Source organism: Martes martes, assembly GCF_963455335.1.
Source record: "Martes martes genome assembly, chromosome: 2".
Taxonomy (NCBI): Eukaryota; Metazoa; Chordata; class Mammalia; order Carnivora; family Mustelidae; genus Martes; species Martes martes.
The window spans coordinates 152,463,349-152,476,352 of NC_137889.1; the positions used below are offsets into that span (position 1 = coordinate 152,463,349).

At 36.4% G+C, this 13,004-nt stretch overlaps 1 protein-coding gene across 1 annotated transcript in view; it reads left to right on the forward strand.

The window, feature by feature from the left end:
• The window catches only part of NCAPG (non-SMC condensin I complex subunit G), a 51,466-nt gene that overhangs the window by 34,385 nt on the left and 4,077 nt on the right, over positions 1 to 13,004 (forward strand). The window contains exons 15-16 of the mRNA XM_080796073.1: positions 10,782 to 10,963; positions 11,237 to 11,411. Of these exons, the coding sequence (XP_080652199.1) occupies positions 10,782 to 10,963; positions 11,237 to 11,411 (357 nt within the window). The remainder of the gene's footprint in view (positions 1 to 10,781; positions 10,964 to 11,236; positions 11,412 to 13,004) is intronic.

Sequence of the window (13,004 nt, forward strand, 5' to 3'; positions counted from 1 at the left end):
TCTCTGTTTTGGTTCTCTTCTCTAATCTTTAGTATTGTCTTTCTCCTTCCTTCTTTAGGTTTAGTTTGTTCTTTTTTTAGTTCCTTAAAGCATAAAGTTATGTTATTGAGGGTTTTTAAAAAAAATTCCAATGTAATTAGTGTACACTGTTATATTAGTTTCAGGTGTACAATTTGGTGATTCAACAGTTCTGTGGATTACTCAGTGCTTATTATGAGAAGTGTACTTTTAATTCCTTTCATCTATTTCACCCATCCCCACCCCTCCCCTCTTTCCTTTGGTAACCACGAGTTCCTTATATTTAAGGTCTGTTTTTTGGTTTGTATATTTTTTCTTTGTTTTGTTTCTTAAATTTCACATGTGAATGAAGCATATGGGGATTGTCTTTCTCTGATTCACTTATTTCTTTTTTCTTTCTTTCTTTTTTTAATGTGGTGCTTGAACTCACGACTGTGAGATTAAGACCTGAACCAAGATCAGGAGTTGGACACTTGGGGTGCCTGGGTGGCTCAGTTGATAAGTGTCTGCCTTCAGCTCAGGTCATGATCCTAGGGTACTGGGATTGAGCGCCTCATTGGGCTTCCTGCTCTGCAGGAAGCCTGCTTCTCTTTCTCCCACTACCCCTGCTTCTGTTTCCTTGCTGTGTCTCTGTCAAATAAATAAATAAAATCTTAAAAAAAAAAGAGTCGAATACTTAACCCACTGAGGCACCGCACCGATTGACTTATTTTATTTAGCATTATATCCTCTAGATCCATTCATGTTGTTGCAAGTGGCAAGATTTCACATTCTCTCTCTTTTTTTTGGCTGAGTAATATTCCATTATATATATCATATAAAGAGGATATATATATCATCTTTATTCATTCATCTATTGATGGACACTTAGGTTGTTTTCTTATTTTAATTATTGTTAATAATACTACAGTAAATGTGTATATATTTTTTCGGAATTGATGTTTTTATATTCTTTGGGTAAATATCCAGTAATGGAATTACTGGATCATATGATAATTCTATTTTTAAGCTTTTGAGGCATCTCCATACTGTTTTCCAAAGTGACTGCACCAGTTTGCATTCCCACCAACAACACATGAGGGTTCCTTTCCTCCACATTCTTGCCAAACTTGTTGTCTCTTGTGTTTTTTATTTTAGCCATTCTTACAGGTACAAGATGGTATCATTAAGGTATTGATTTGCATTTCCCTGGTTAAGTGATACTGAGCATCTTTTCATGTGTCTCTTGGCCATCTGTATGTCTTCTTTAGAGAAATGTCTGTTCATATCTTCTATCCATTTTTTAATTGGATTATTTTTTGGTGTTGAATTGTATGAGTTCTTTATATATTTTGGTTACCAATCCTTTATCAAATGTGTCATTTGCACATATCTTCTCCCATTCAGTAGGTTGTTTTTTAGTTTTGTTGACTATTTCCTTTGCTTGCAGTAGCTTTTTGTTTTGATTAATACCAGTAGTTTGTTTATTTTTGCTTTTGTTTCCTTTGCCTCAGGAGACTTATCTAGGAAAGTGTTGCTACTGTTGATGTCAAAGAAATTATTGCCTCTGTTCTTTTCTAGGATATTTATGGTTTCAGGTCTCACATTTAGGTTTTTAAAGCTTTTTGAGTTTATTTTTGTGTATGGTGTAAGAAAATGGTCCAGTTTCATTGTTTTGCATATAGCTGTTCAGTTTTCCCAACACCATTTGTTGAAGAGACTTATTTTTTTCCTGTTTGTATATTTTTGCCTCCTTTCTTGTAGATTAATTGACCATATAATTGTGTGTTTATTTCTGGGCTCTCTATTCTATTCTTTTGATCTTTATGTCTGTTTTTTGTGCCAGTACCTTACTGTTCTAATTACTACAGCTTTGTAGTGTATCTTGAAATCTGGGATTGTGAAACATCCACTTTTTTTCTTTTTCAAGGGTACTTTGGCTATTTGGGTCTTTCATGGTTCTGTACAAATTTTAAGGGTTATTCTAGTTTTGTGAAAATGTTATTGGTATATTTATAGGGATTGCATTAAATGTGTAGATTGCTTTGGGTAGTATGGACATTTTAACAATATTTGTTCTTCCAGTCAGTGAACATGGACTGTCTTTCCATTTGTTTGTGTCATCTTCAATTTCTTTTATCAGTGTTTGATAGTTTTCAGAGTATGGGTTTTCACCTTGGTTGTGTTCATTCCTAGGTATTTTATTCTTTTTGGTGCAAATGTAAATGGGATTGTTTTCTCAATTTCTCTTTTTGTTACTTCATTTTTTGTGTATAGGAATGCAAACGATATCTATATATTGATTTTGTATGTGAACTTCCTGAATTCATTTATCAGTGCTAATAGTGTTTTGGTGGTCTTTAGGGTTTTCTCTATAGGCTATCATGTCATCTGTAAATAGTGAATTTTACTTCTCCCTTACTGATTTAGATACCTTTTATTCCTTTTTGTCATCTGCTTTGGCTAGAACTTCCAGAAAAAATGTTGAGTAAAAGTACTGAGAGTGGATATTTTTGTCTTGTTCCTGTTCTTAAGGGAAGAGCTCCCAGTTGTTTTTTTACCATTGACTACGATGTTAGCTCTGGGTTTTTCATATACGGCCTTTAGTATGTTGAGGTATGTTCCCTCTAAACCTACTTTGTTGAGGGTTTTTATTATAAATGGTTGTTGTACTTGTCGTACACTTTTTCTACATCTACTGAAATGATCATATGGTTTTTATCCTTTGTGGTATTGATGTGATGTATCACATTGATTTGCAGATATTGAACCACCCTTGCAACCCAGAAATAAATCCCACTTGATCATGGTGAATGATTTTTTTTTTTCAATTTTTGAAAATTAAAAAAAAAATGTACTGTTTCCATTTGCTAATATTTTGTTGAGAAATTTTGCCTCTATATTCATTAGATATATTGGTGTGTAGTGTCTTTATGTGGTTTGGTATCAGAGTGATGCTGACCTCATAGAATGAATTTGGAAGCTTTCCTTTTCTATTTTTTTGGAATAGTTTGAGAAAAATAGGTAATAAGTTTTCTTTAAATGTTTGATAAAATTCGCCTGTGAAGCCTAGTGGCAAGTGGTCTTGAACTTTTGTTTGTTGGGAATTTTTTTGTAATTACTGACTCAATTTCATTGCTTGGTAATTGAACCATTCAAATTTTCTATTTATTCCTGATTCAGTTTTGGGAGGTTACATATTTCTAGGAATTTATCCATTTCTTCTTGGTTTTCTAATTTGTTGGCATATAATGTTTCATAATATTTGCTTTAATCTTCCATATTTCTGTGATGTTGGTTGTTATTTTTCTTCTTTTATTTCTGATTAGGAGTCCTTTTCTTTTTCTTTTTCTTCCGCTTTCCCCCTCTTTTTTTTTGATGAATCTTGCTAAAGTTTGTCAGTTTTATTGATCCTTTCAAGAATAAGCTCCTGGCTTCATTTATGTGTTCTATTAGTTTTTATTTCATTTATTTTTCCTCTAATTTTTGTTATTTTCTTCCTTCTATTGGTTTAGGGTTTTGTTTATTCTTTTTTCTAGGTCCTTTACGTGTAAGTGTAGGTTGTTTATTTGAGATTTTTCTGCCTTCTTGAGGTAGGCCTGTGTTGGGATAAACTTCCCTCCTAGTATAACTTTTGCTGCATCCCAAAGATTTTATTCATTTTCATGTGTCTCTGTTTTACTTTTTGATTTGTTTGATTTCTTGGTTGCTTCCTTAATTGTTTAGTAGCATATTATTTAACCTCCATTTGTTTGTGTTCTTTCCAGGTCTTTTCTTGTGGTTGATACATAGTTTCATTGTGTTGTGGTTGGAAAAGATGCATGGTATGATTTCAGTCCTTTTGTTGAGGTTTGTTTTGTTGGCTAACATGTGATCTGTTCTTGAGAATGTTCCTTGTGCACTTGAAAACAGTGTATATTCTGCTCTTTTGGGATGGAATGTTTTGAATATATCTGTTAGTTCCATCTTGTTTAATGTGTCATTGAAAGTCATTGTTTCCTTCTTTATTTTCTGTTTGGATGTTGTATCCATTTCTGTAAGTGGTATGTTGAAGTCCCCTACTATAATTATATTGCTATCGATTACTTACTTTTGTTTTTGTTGTTGTTGTTGTTGTTGTTACCTGCTTAATGTATTTGGGTACTGTCATTTGGGGGAATAAATATTTACAGTTTTTATATCTTCTTGTTGCATTGTTCCCTTTTGATTATATGCTGTCCTTTGTAGTTACAGACTTTGTTTTAAAGTCTGTTTTTTCTGATATAATTGTTTCTGCCCCAGGTTTCTTTTCACTTCCATTTGCAGATAAATGGTTTTCTATGCCTCAGTTTCAATTTGCATGTGTCTTTAGGTCTGAAAAGAGTCTTTTAGGCAGCACTTTTAAAAAATCCATTCCGTCACTATATGTCTTTTGATTGGAGCATTTAGTCCATTTATATTCAAAGTAATTATTGATAGGTAGGTACTTACTGCTTTTCTGTTACTTGTTTTGTGTTTTGTAGTACTTTTCTGTTTCTTTCTTGGTCTCTTCGTTCACAGTTTGCTGGCTTTATTTAGTGAAATACATGGATTCCTCTCTACTTTTTGCATATCTATTACCGATTTTTTATTTGTGGTTACCATCAGGCTTACATAAAACATGGATATAGCAGTTTATATATATATATTTTATATATATATATATATTTTTAGCAGTTTATATTAAGTTGATGGTTGCTTAAGTTTGAACCATTTTAAAAGTACTAAATTTCTACTTCTCTTTCCCCACATTTTAGATATAAGGTGTTATACTTTATTTCATTTACTTTTGTGAATTCCTTGACTGATTTTCATAGGTATTCTTAATTTTACTCTTTTTGTGCTTCCTAGTTTTCTTACTCCTGCTTATGGCGTTTCTTTTCCACTAATCCCCTGTAACATTTCTCATAAGTCGGATTTATGGTGATGAATTCCGTTAAGTTCTGTTTGTCTGAAAAACTCTTTATCTCTCTGATTCTGAATAATAGTTGTTTTTTTGTTTTTGTTTTTTTTTTTTTTAAGATTTTATTTATTTATTTGACAGAGAGAGAACACAAGCAGGGGGAGTGGGAGAGGGAGAAGCAGGCTTCCCACCGAGCAAGGAGTCCGATGCAGGGCTTGATCTCAGGACCCTGGGATCATGACCCAAGCAGATGCTTAACAACTGAGCCACCCAGGTGCCCCCTGAATGATAGTCTTTCTGGATGAGTATTCTTGGTTGCAGGTTTTTTCTTTAAGCATTTTGAATATATCATGCCACTTTTTTCTTAGCTGCAAAATTTCTGCTGAACAATCAGCTGATATTCTTATGGGGTTTCCCTTGTATGTAACGGTCTTCTCTTTCTACTTTTGAAATTCTCTCTTTATCACCACTTTTTGCCAATTTTTAAAAGATTTAATTTATTTTGGAGAGCATGTGAGTGAGGGGAGGGGCAGAGGGAGAGGCAGAGAATCTCAAGCAGACTCCATGCTGAGTGTGGAGCCCGATGCAGGGCTTGATTCCATGACCCTGAGATCATGACTTGAGCTGAAAACCAAGACTTGGCCACTCAACCGACTCAGCCACCCAGGCACCCCACTACTTTTTGCCAATTTAATTACTGTGTGTTTTGGTGTGAACCTCCTTGGGATGATTTTGTAGGGGGCTTTCTGTGCCTCCTTGGTCTGGATTTCTATTTCCTTCCCCAGTTTCAGACAGTTTTCACCCCTTATTTCTTCAAGTGAGTTTTATTTCCTCTCTACTGTCTCTTCTCTTTCTGGGATCCCTGTAATGCAGATGTTACTGTATTTGATGGTGTTGCTGAGTTCCCTTAATCTATTCTCATTTTTTATTGTTTTTTTCTTTTGTTCAGCTTGATTGCTTTCTATTACTCTGTCTTCCAGATTACTGATCTGTTCTACTTCCTCCAATCTACTGTTTATTCCCTCTAGTGTGTTTTTAATTTCAGTTACTGAATTCTTCATTTCTGATTGGTTCTTTATTTTTTCTATCCCTTGGTTGTCGGTCTCACTGAGATCCTCCATTCTTTTCTCAAGTCCAGTATCTTAGACACTATTACTTTATTTTTTTAAATTGTTTATTTATTTTTAAATTTTATTTTTTCAGTGTTCCAAGGTTCATTGTTTATGCACCACACCCAGTGCTCCCTGCAATACGTGCCCTCCTTAATATCCAACCCCCCACCCCTCTCCCCTCCAAAACCGTCAGTTTGTTTCTCAGAGTCCACAGTCTCTCATGGTTCGTCTCCCCCTCTGATTTCCCCCAATTCACTTCTCCTCTCCTTCACCCAATTTCCTCCATGCTATTCCTTATGCACCACAAGTAAGTGAAACCATATGATAATTGTCTCTCTCTGCTTGACTTATTTCAGCATAATCTCCTTCAGTCCCGTCCATATTGATACAAAAGTTGGGTATTCGTTCTTTTTGAAGGAGGCATAATACTCCATTGTTTGTATGGACCATATCTTCTTTATCCCTTCATCTGTTGAAGGGCATCTTGGCTCTTTCCACAGTTTGGCGACTGGTCATTGCTGCTATAAACACTGGGGTACGGATGGCCCTTCTCTAGTGACCATTACTTTAAATGATCTGTCAGACATATTACATATCTCTTTTTCATTTAGCTGTCTTTTCAACTTTTTTTCTTGTTCTTTTATTTGGGATATACTCCTCTTATTTTCTTTAACTCTGTGTCTATTTCTATGTGTTAGGAAAGTCAGCTTTGTCTTCTGCTCTTGAAAGAGTGGCTGTATAAAGAAGAGTTCCTGTTGTGTCCTGAGTGCAGTGTCCCCTGTTCACCAAAACCTGGTGCTTCAGGGGTATCTCCTATGTGTGCTACAAAGCCTCCTGTTGTGGCTGAGCCATGTTTGCCGTCAATCCAGTCATCTATAATGGTTTTTCCCATTGCTTATTGGCAAGCTTTAGTCCCTATATTTTTAGTGGGCCAGTCTGGGGCCACTTCGGGCTTGATTGGGTCAAACTGGGTTTTAGAGATGTGGTCACAGTGAACTGAAAGGGCTGTCCTGGTGTTGTGCCCTGGGAAGCTTCATTGTTAGGCAGGGCTGGCAGGCAGATTAGATGCCCACCTTCACCGCGCTGCTTTAGCTGCTTTGGAGAATTCCTGCTGTGGGTGGGTTAGAAGGGGTAGGTCTGGAGAATTCAGGAGTGGGGTGTGCTATTAGCAAGGTAGGTGGAAAGTGTTCATCCTGGGTTGGTTCCCTCAAGTGTTGGGTATCTGGGCTGGGGATCAGAGGAGGAAAATGGCACCTGCCAGCCCTGTTCTTGGAGAAGGCTTCTAAAGATCCCTGTTCCTCTAGCACATATTCAGAGATTAGTAAATAAATCTTCCTGTATATTCCAGGCCTTTTTCAAATTATTGCTTCCGTGCTGTATTTTAGCGGGGTTGTTTGATATGCTGTCCCTTTAAGGGCAGGGACTGAGTTTCCTATCTCCATTTGTCTCTCCCAGAGCCCAGTTGGGTGATGTTTTCAAGTTCCAGGTGTTAAGCCCCACTGATTATAAGAACTCACAGTGTTAAGCCTCTCTGGTTTTCAAAGCCATATGTTATGGGGATTCATTTTCCCAGTGAAGGTCTCCAGTGCCTGGGGTACCTGGGGGTGGGGTCTTCTCCTCTCCTCTGTCCAGTGGCTGCAGTGTCCCTCCTGTGGACAGTTCTGTGGGTCAGTTTGGTTCCTGACTATGTCTCCACCCTTCCTGCTCTTTTTGATGTGGCCTCTTCTCTGCATGTAGCTGTGGAGTCTGTTCTGCCAGTCTTTAGGTTGTTTTCTGGATTATTTACACTGATGTGGGTGTTATCTAGGTATATCCATGGGAAGAGATGAGCTTAGGATACTCCTACTTCACCATCTTCCTGGAAGTCCCAAGTTTTTTTTTTTTTTTTTTTTTTTAGAGGTAGGCATTACTACTATAAATTGTCCTGTGAAGACTGTTTATGTTATACGTCATAAGTTTTGGTTTTTGTATTTTTCACTTTAGTGCATTTCTAAGAATTTTCTAAAGTTCTCTTTTATGTCTTCTTTAACTCATCGGTATGTAAAAAGTATATTGTTTACACATATTTGTGAATTTTATAGTCTTCTGGTGTTGCTTTCCAAGTATATTCTCTTATGGTTTGAGAAGATATTTTGATGTTTTCATTCTTTTAAAATTCATTTTTAGTTGTTTTGGGCCTAAATAGTTTCAATCCATGAGGATATTCCATGTGCCCTTGAGAAGAAAGTGTATTCTGTTATAGTGAAGTGGAGTGGACTACACGTTTTGGTGGGTCTGGTTGGTCTGTAAGATTGTTCAAGTCCTTTTTGTTGTTTCCCTATTGACCTGCCTGGGTGTTCTGTCCGTTTCAGAAAGCTCTTCAGTTATTATTGTTGAGCTATTTCTTTCAGCATTTTTGCTAATGCTTGTTTATGTATTCTGAGGCTCTGTTTGTGTTTTACCTATACTTTTAATTATTTTTTGATGAATTAACCTTTTTGTATTTGTTATTTTTTTCTCTTTTAACAGTTTTTGACTTACCACATTTTGATTGCAAAATTGTGGTAATCAGTCCTTTCTTATCAGTGATTTAAGTATAAATAAATTAAACCCACCAGTCAAAAAGCAGATGTTGGTTTTAAATTTTGAGTTAATATTTAATTGATATACTAATTTCCTAATGGGAATTACCCAGTGCTGTGGGCTTGCTGACATTACATCGGCAGGAAATGACTGAACAGTAAAAGTGTGTGACAAAGGAATGAGGCGTTTTTGTTTTTGTTTTAATAGTACTGGTACCATAATCTCTTTCTGGCAATCACATTCTGTGATTTTGACTTTTTTTTGTCATCACCGCTAAACAAAATCTGACTTACTTCACTGCCCTCTGGGCCATAATAAGAGGTTTTGTTTTTTTTTTTTACATGTTTTAAAGACTTGCAGTTTGTTTCATTTCAAATTCCTGACATTCAGCTTCAGGTGGAGCACTATTGCTATCAGGAAAGTATGTCACAGTTAAACATTTTAAAAAGATGGGGAGCATGTAGCCTTTGGAGTTGTAGACTTATACATTTGTGTTCTGGTCGCATTTGTGTTAATCTTCAATAAGGTGTTTACTGTCTCTGGCTTTTTTCCTCATCTGTAAAATGGGGATAATGATGCCTATTCACTGGATGCTTCTTTAATTAAGTCAACAAATATTGGAGGGCAAATTATGTGCCAGTCACTATATGTTCTTGAGAGTACAAGTGCTGAGTAAAACGAAGTTTCTGTCCTCCTGGTTGTTGTGAGCCCTAAATGAGTTAGTGTGTGGAAAGCACATGCTAGTGCCCTAGCACTTATTTATCTTGGTCTCTAAATCTTGATTTTTGAGTTTTGGGAAAATTTTTGGAATAGTTTTTGTATTTGCTCAATCCATTGTTTTTACTTGTGTCTCTCTAGTTTAGACTTATTTTATATTCGTAGATTATAATCTGCAAAGATAACTTCCCTAAAATCTCATTTAAGTCTTTATTTTTGTAGCATTTCAAAAACCTTACGTGGTTCCACATCCTGCCTCACTATAGCTCAATTTTTTGCCTGGTTTTGAGGCTCTCTAGTGTGATCACTGGGGATATTTACTGTTCATTAGTAATAATAAATAATAACTGGTATTTGTTGAGGATTTACTATGTGGATAGCACTTTAAAAAAAATTTATTTGAGAGAGAGTGAAAGAGTGGGAGAGGAGCAGAGGGAGAGGTACAGACAGACTCCCCGCTGAGCTCTGAGCCTTACCCAGGTTTGGATCTCAAGAGCCTAAGATCATAACTTGAGCTGAAACCAAGAGTCAGACGCTTAACCGACTGAGCCACCCAGGCACCCCTATGTGGATAGCACTTGTAAGAGTTTTATTTGTAGTATTTCTTTTTCTTTGTAACTGTAATTTTATTATCCTATTTTAATATGAAAAAAGTGGGGTACATGGGGCACCTCGGGAGCTCAGTTGAGTGTCCGGCTCTTGATTTTTGGCTCAGGTCATGATCTCAAGGTCATGGGATCCAGCCCCACGTGAGGGCACTACACTTAGCAGGGAGTCTGCTTGAGATTCTCTTCCAGTGTCCCTTACCCCCTTCACTTGTGCTCCCTCTTTAAAATAAGTATGTCAATCTTTTTTTTTAAAGGTGGGATACAAAGTTAATATGCACAGGATCATGTAGCTAGGAAGTGTCAGAGGCTTGACTTTAATAATTGAGTATCAGTAACTAGTTTTTCGTACCTATCTTTTATGCCTGTACCTCCATTTGAATATCACTGTATCTTTTCCATTTTCTTCTCTAAGGTTTGCTTTGGTTACTCTCTAGAAATTCCTTTTTCCACATGTACACTTTCTATTCCCATTTCCCCTTTATTCATACACATTGTTACTCCCTCTGGAGGTTCCATTTGTAGGTCACCTTCCTCTGATGGCAGGGATGTTACTGAGTGTTTTCTATATCTTATTTCGTGAGCAGCATGTAATACATTACTGTTTTGACTTCTGGTTTCACAATATTTAAAAGGCCTTTTGGTTTTCTAAAAAATTTGGAGGGAATTGAGGTTTTCTTAGCTAGACTAGTAATTTGTCATATAGCCCTAACCTAAAATCTTTTTATGCATCTTTAAGAAATTCACAGTATGCGTGATTTTTTGATAGTTCATAGAAAAATATTGTAGGACCGGCTACATTGTAAGGCTTAAAAATGAAATACAAATTAAAAAATAAATTCTTTTAATGAAACTCATTTTTATTAGGTGTCTGAACTCAGGACAGGAGCTGCAGAAGGACTAGCCAAGCTGATGTTCTCAGGGCTCTTGGTCAGCAGCAGGATTCTTTCTCGTCTTGTCTTGTTATGGTACAATCCTGTGACTGAAGAGGATGTTCGACTTCGACATTGCCTAGGCGTGTTCTTCCCCATGTTTGCCTATGCGAGCAGGTATTTAGTTATACTGATAAGTCAGAATCTGACTTGAAGTTAAATTCAGGCTCTCCATGAGTCATCTTTATAAATATAATTTTGTCACTCTTCCGTGTTTTTCAGTGGTTAGTAATGAAAATGAGAACTTACCTAGATTTTATTTACCTGAATTATTTGTCTCTTTCTTAGATGAAAATATACTGTATCTTGATGGGGTGAATTTTACACATTTTTTCTGAGAATCATGTGCCTTTTCTTTGCTCACATAATTTTCAAATTGTTTTTCAATAGGACTAATCAGGAATGTTTTGAAGAAGCCTTTCTTCCAACTCTGCAAACACTGGCCAGTGCTCCTGCATCTTCTCCTTTAGCTGAAGTAGATATCACTAATGTTGCTGAGTTACTTGTAGATTTGACAAGACCAAGTGGATTAAATCCTCAGGCCAAGAATTCACAAGATTATCAGGTGGGTGAGTATATTAGCCTATGGATGGTAAGGATGATGACTATCATACAGGTCACTGTTTTTGATAAAACAATCCTTTTCATAGGTACTTAGAAAGAGAGGCCATGGTTTGATCTTGAGATTTCTGGTCTTTATGGTCGCACATACCACAAAGGAGGAAAAAGATCTTTTGGGAAATATGGTGATAATCGATCATAAAAAGACAAAAGTAATTTGCTACTGAAATTCAGAACTTGGAAAAACTCATCTCTCTTACTACCCCCTCCCAACCTAGAGCTGGCTATTAAACATTCTGAAAAATGTCCTATGTTTATCTAGGACTCATTGAGTCTTCAAAGGTTGGCTTATCTGCTATGTTTCTGAGATAAGGAAGGAGAATTCAAAGAATGAAGGTATTAAGGAGGGCACATATTGAATGGAGCACTGGGTGTGGTGCATAAACAATGAATCTTGGAACACTGAAAACATAAAAAAAAAAGAAAACCTAAAAAAAAAAAAGAATGAAGGTCGCCTCAGCTCATTTTTGTTTTTAATTGAAAGAAGATAAGTTAACTGCAAACTGTCCTATAAATTAAACTTAAGCTGAGTTTTGGATCCTTTAATATCATTTGTAACCATATTGAAAATTAATGTGTTATTAGTGATTTCAGATGCCAGCTAATTAAGTTGAAAGTATAGCTTTTTAATTTTATTTAATATTATTAATTTGGTTACTGCATACTCCATTCGTCATTATGTTACATGTTATTGGAGAGAAGATTATAAAGGATATTAAGGCAAAATATAGTAAGGATAGGTGATAGAGCTACTAAATGCTTTAGGACTTAAGAAGGCAGGGTTCATGTAGCAGGGGCGATGAGTATAGCATTACTGGTAAAATTCAGTTTGGTCTTGTTGGGATTTGTACAGTGGTTTGGGTAGAGAAGAAGACTTTAGGTAAAAGTGATTAAATGTAGCTGGCTATCCAAGTCATACAGGGGACTATGGAAGAACCCATTGTGGCTAAAGAGCCAGAATGGCCCTGTTGAGGGCAGAACATTAAGGTAGGGAATTTGGAGTTGGCTGTATTTGCTGTAATAGGGTATATACTGAAAGGCTTAATGGGATGAAAGTTACCTATGAAGAAGCTCAGTTTTTGTGGCCAGTATCATTATATGAGGTGAACCGGTGAGAAGAATAGAGAGTGAATATTAAGAGGGCAGTTGGAAACCTATATAATTAAGAGATAAAAACTTGTAGAAAAAGGATAAGAGCAATAGAAAGTGGAAAGAAAAGAATAGTAGATGGTGATATGGAAAAGAAAAATATGGGTGTTAAAGACATGAAGAAGGAACTTAGGGAGGCAAGGAAGATGGAGTCCAACCAAGATAACACAAAGGTCCTGAGTATGGGTTACAGAAGACTTCAAAGGAGCTGTTGACATCTTTTAATTGCAGAGTTTTCTCCTGATTGACATCCTGGAGGAGTGAGGGAAGTAGGCTGGGGCAGAGGAAGAACTTGAGCTGTCATGCAGTCTTAAAGCCCCAGCTCATGCCACAGGAAGTTCCAGAACTGGGATAGTCCTTTAAGTTGTCCAGATGGAGACAAGGCTGG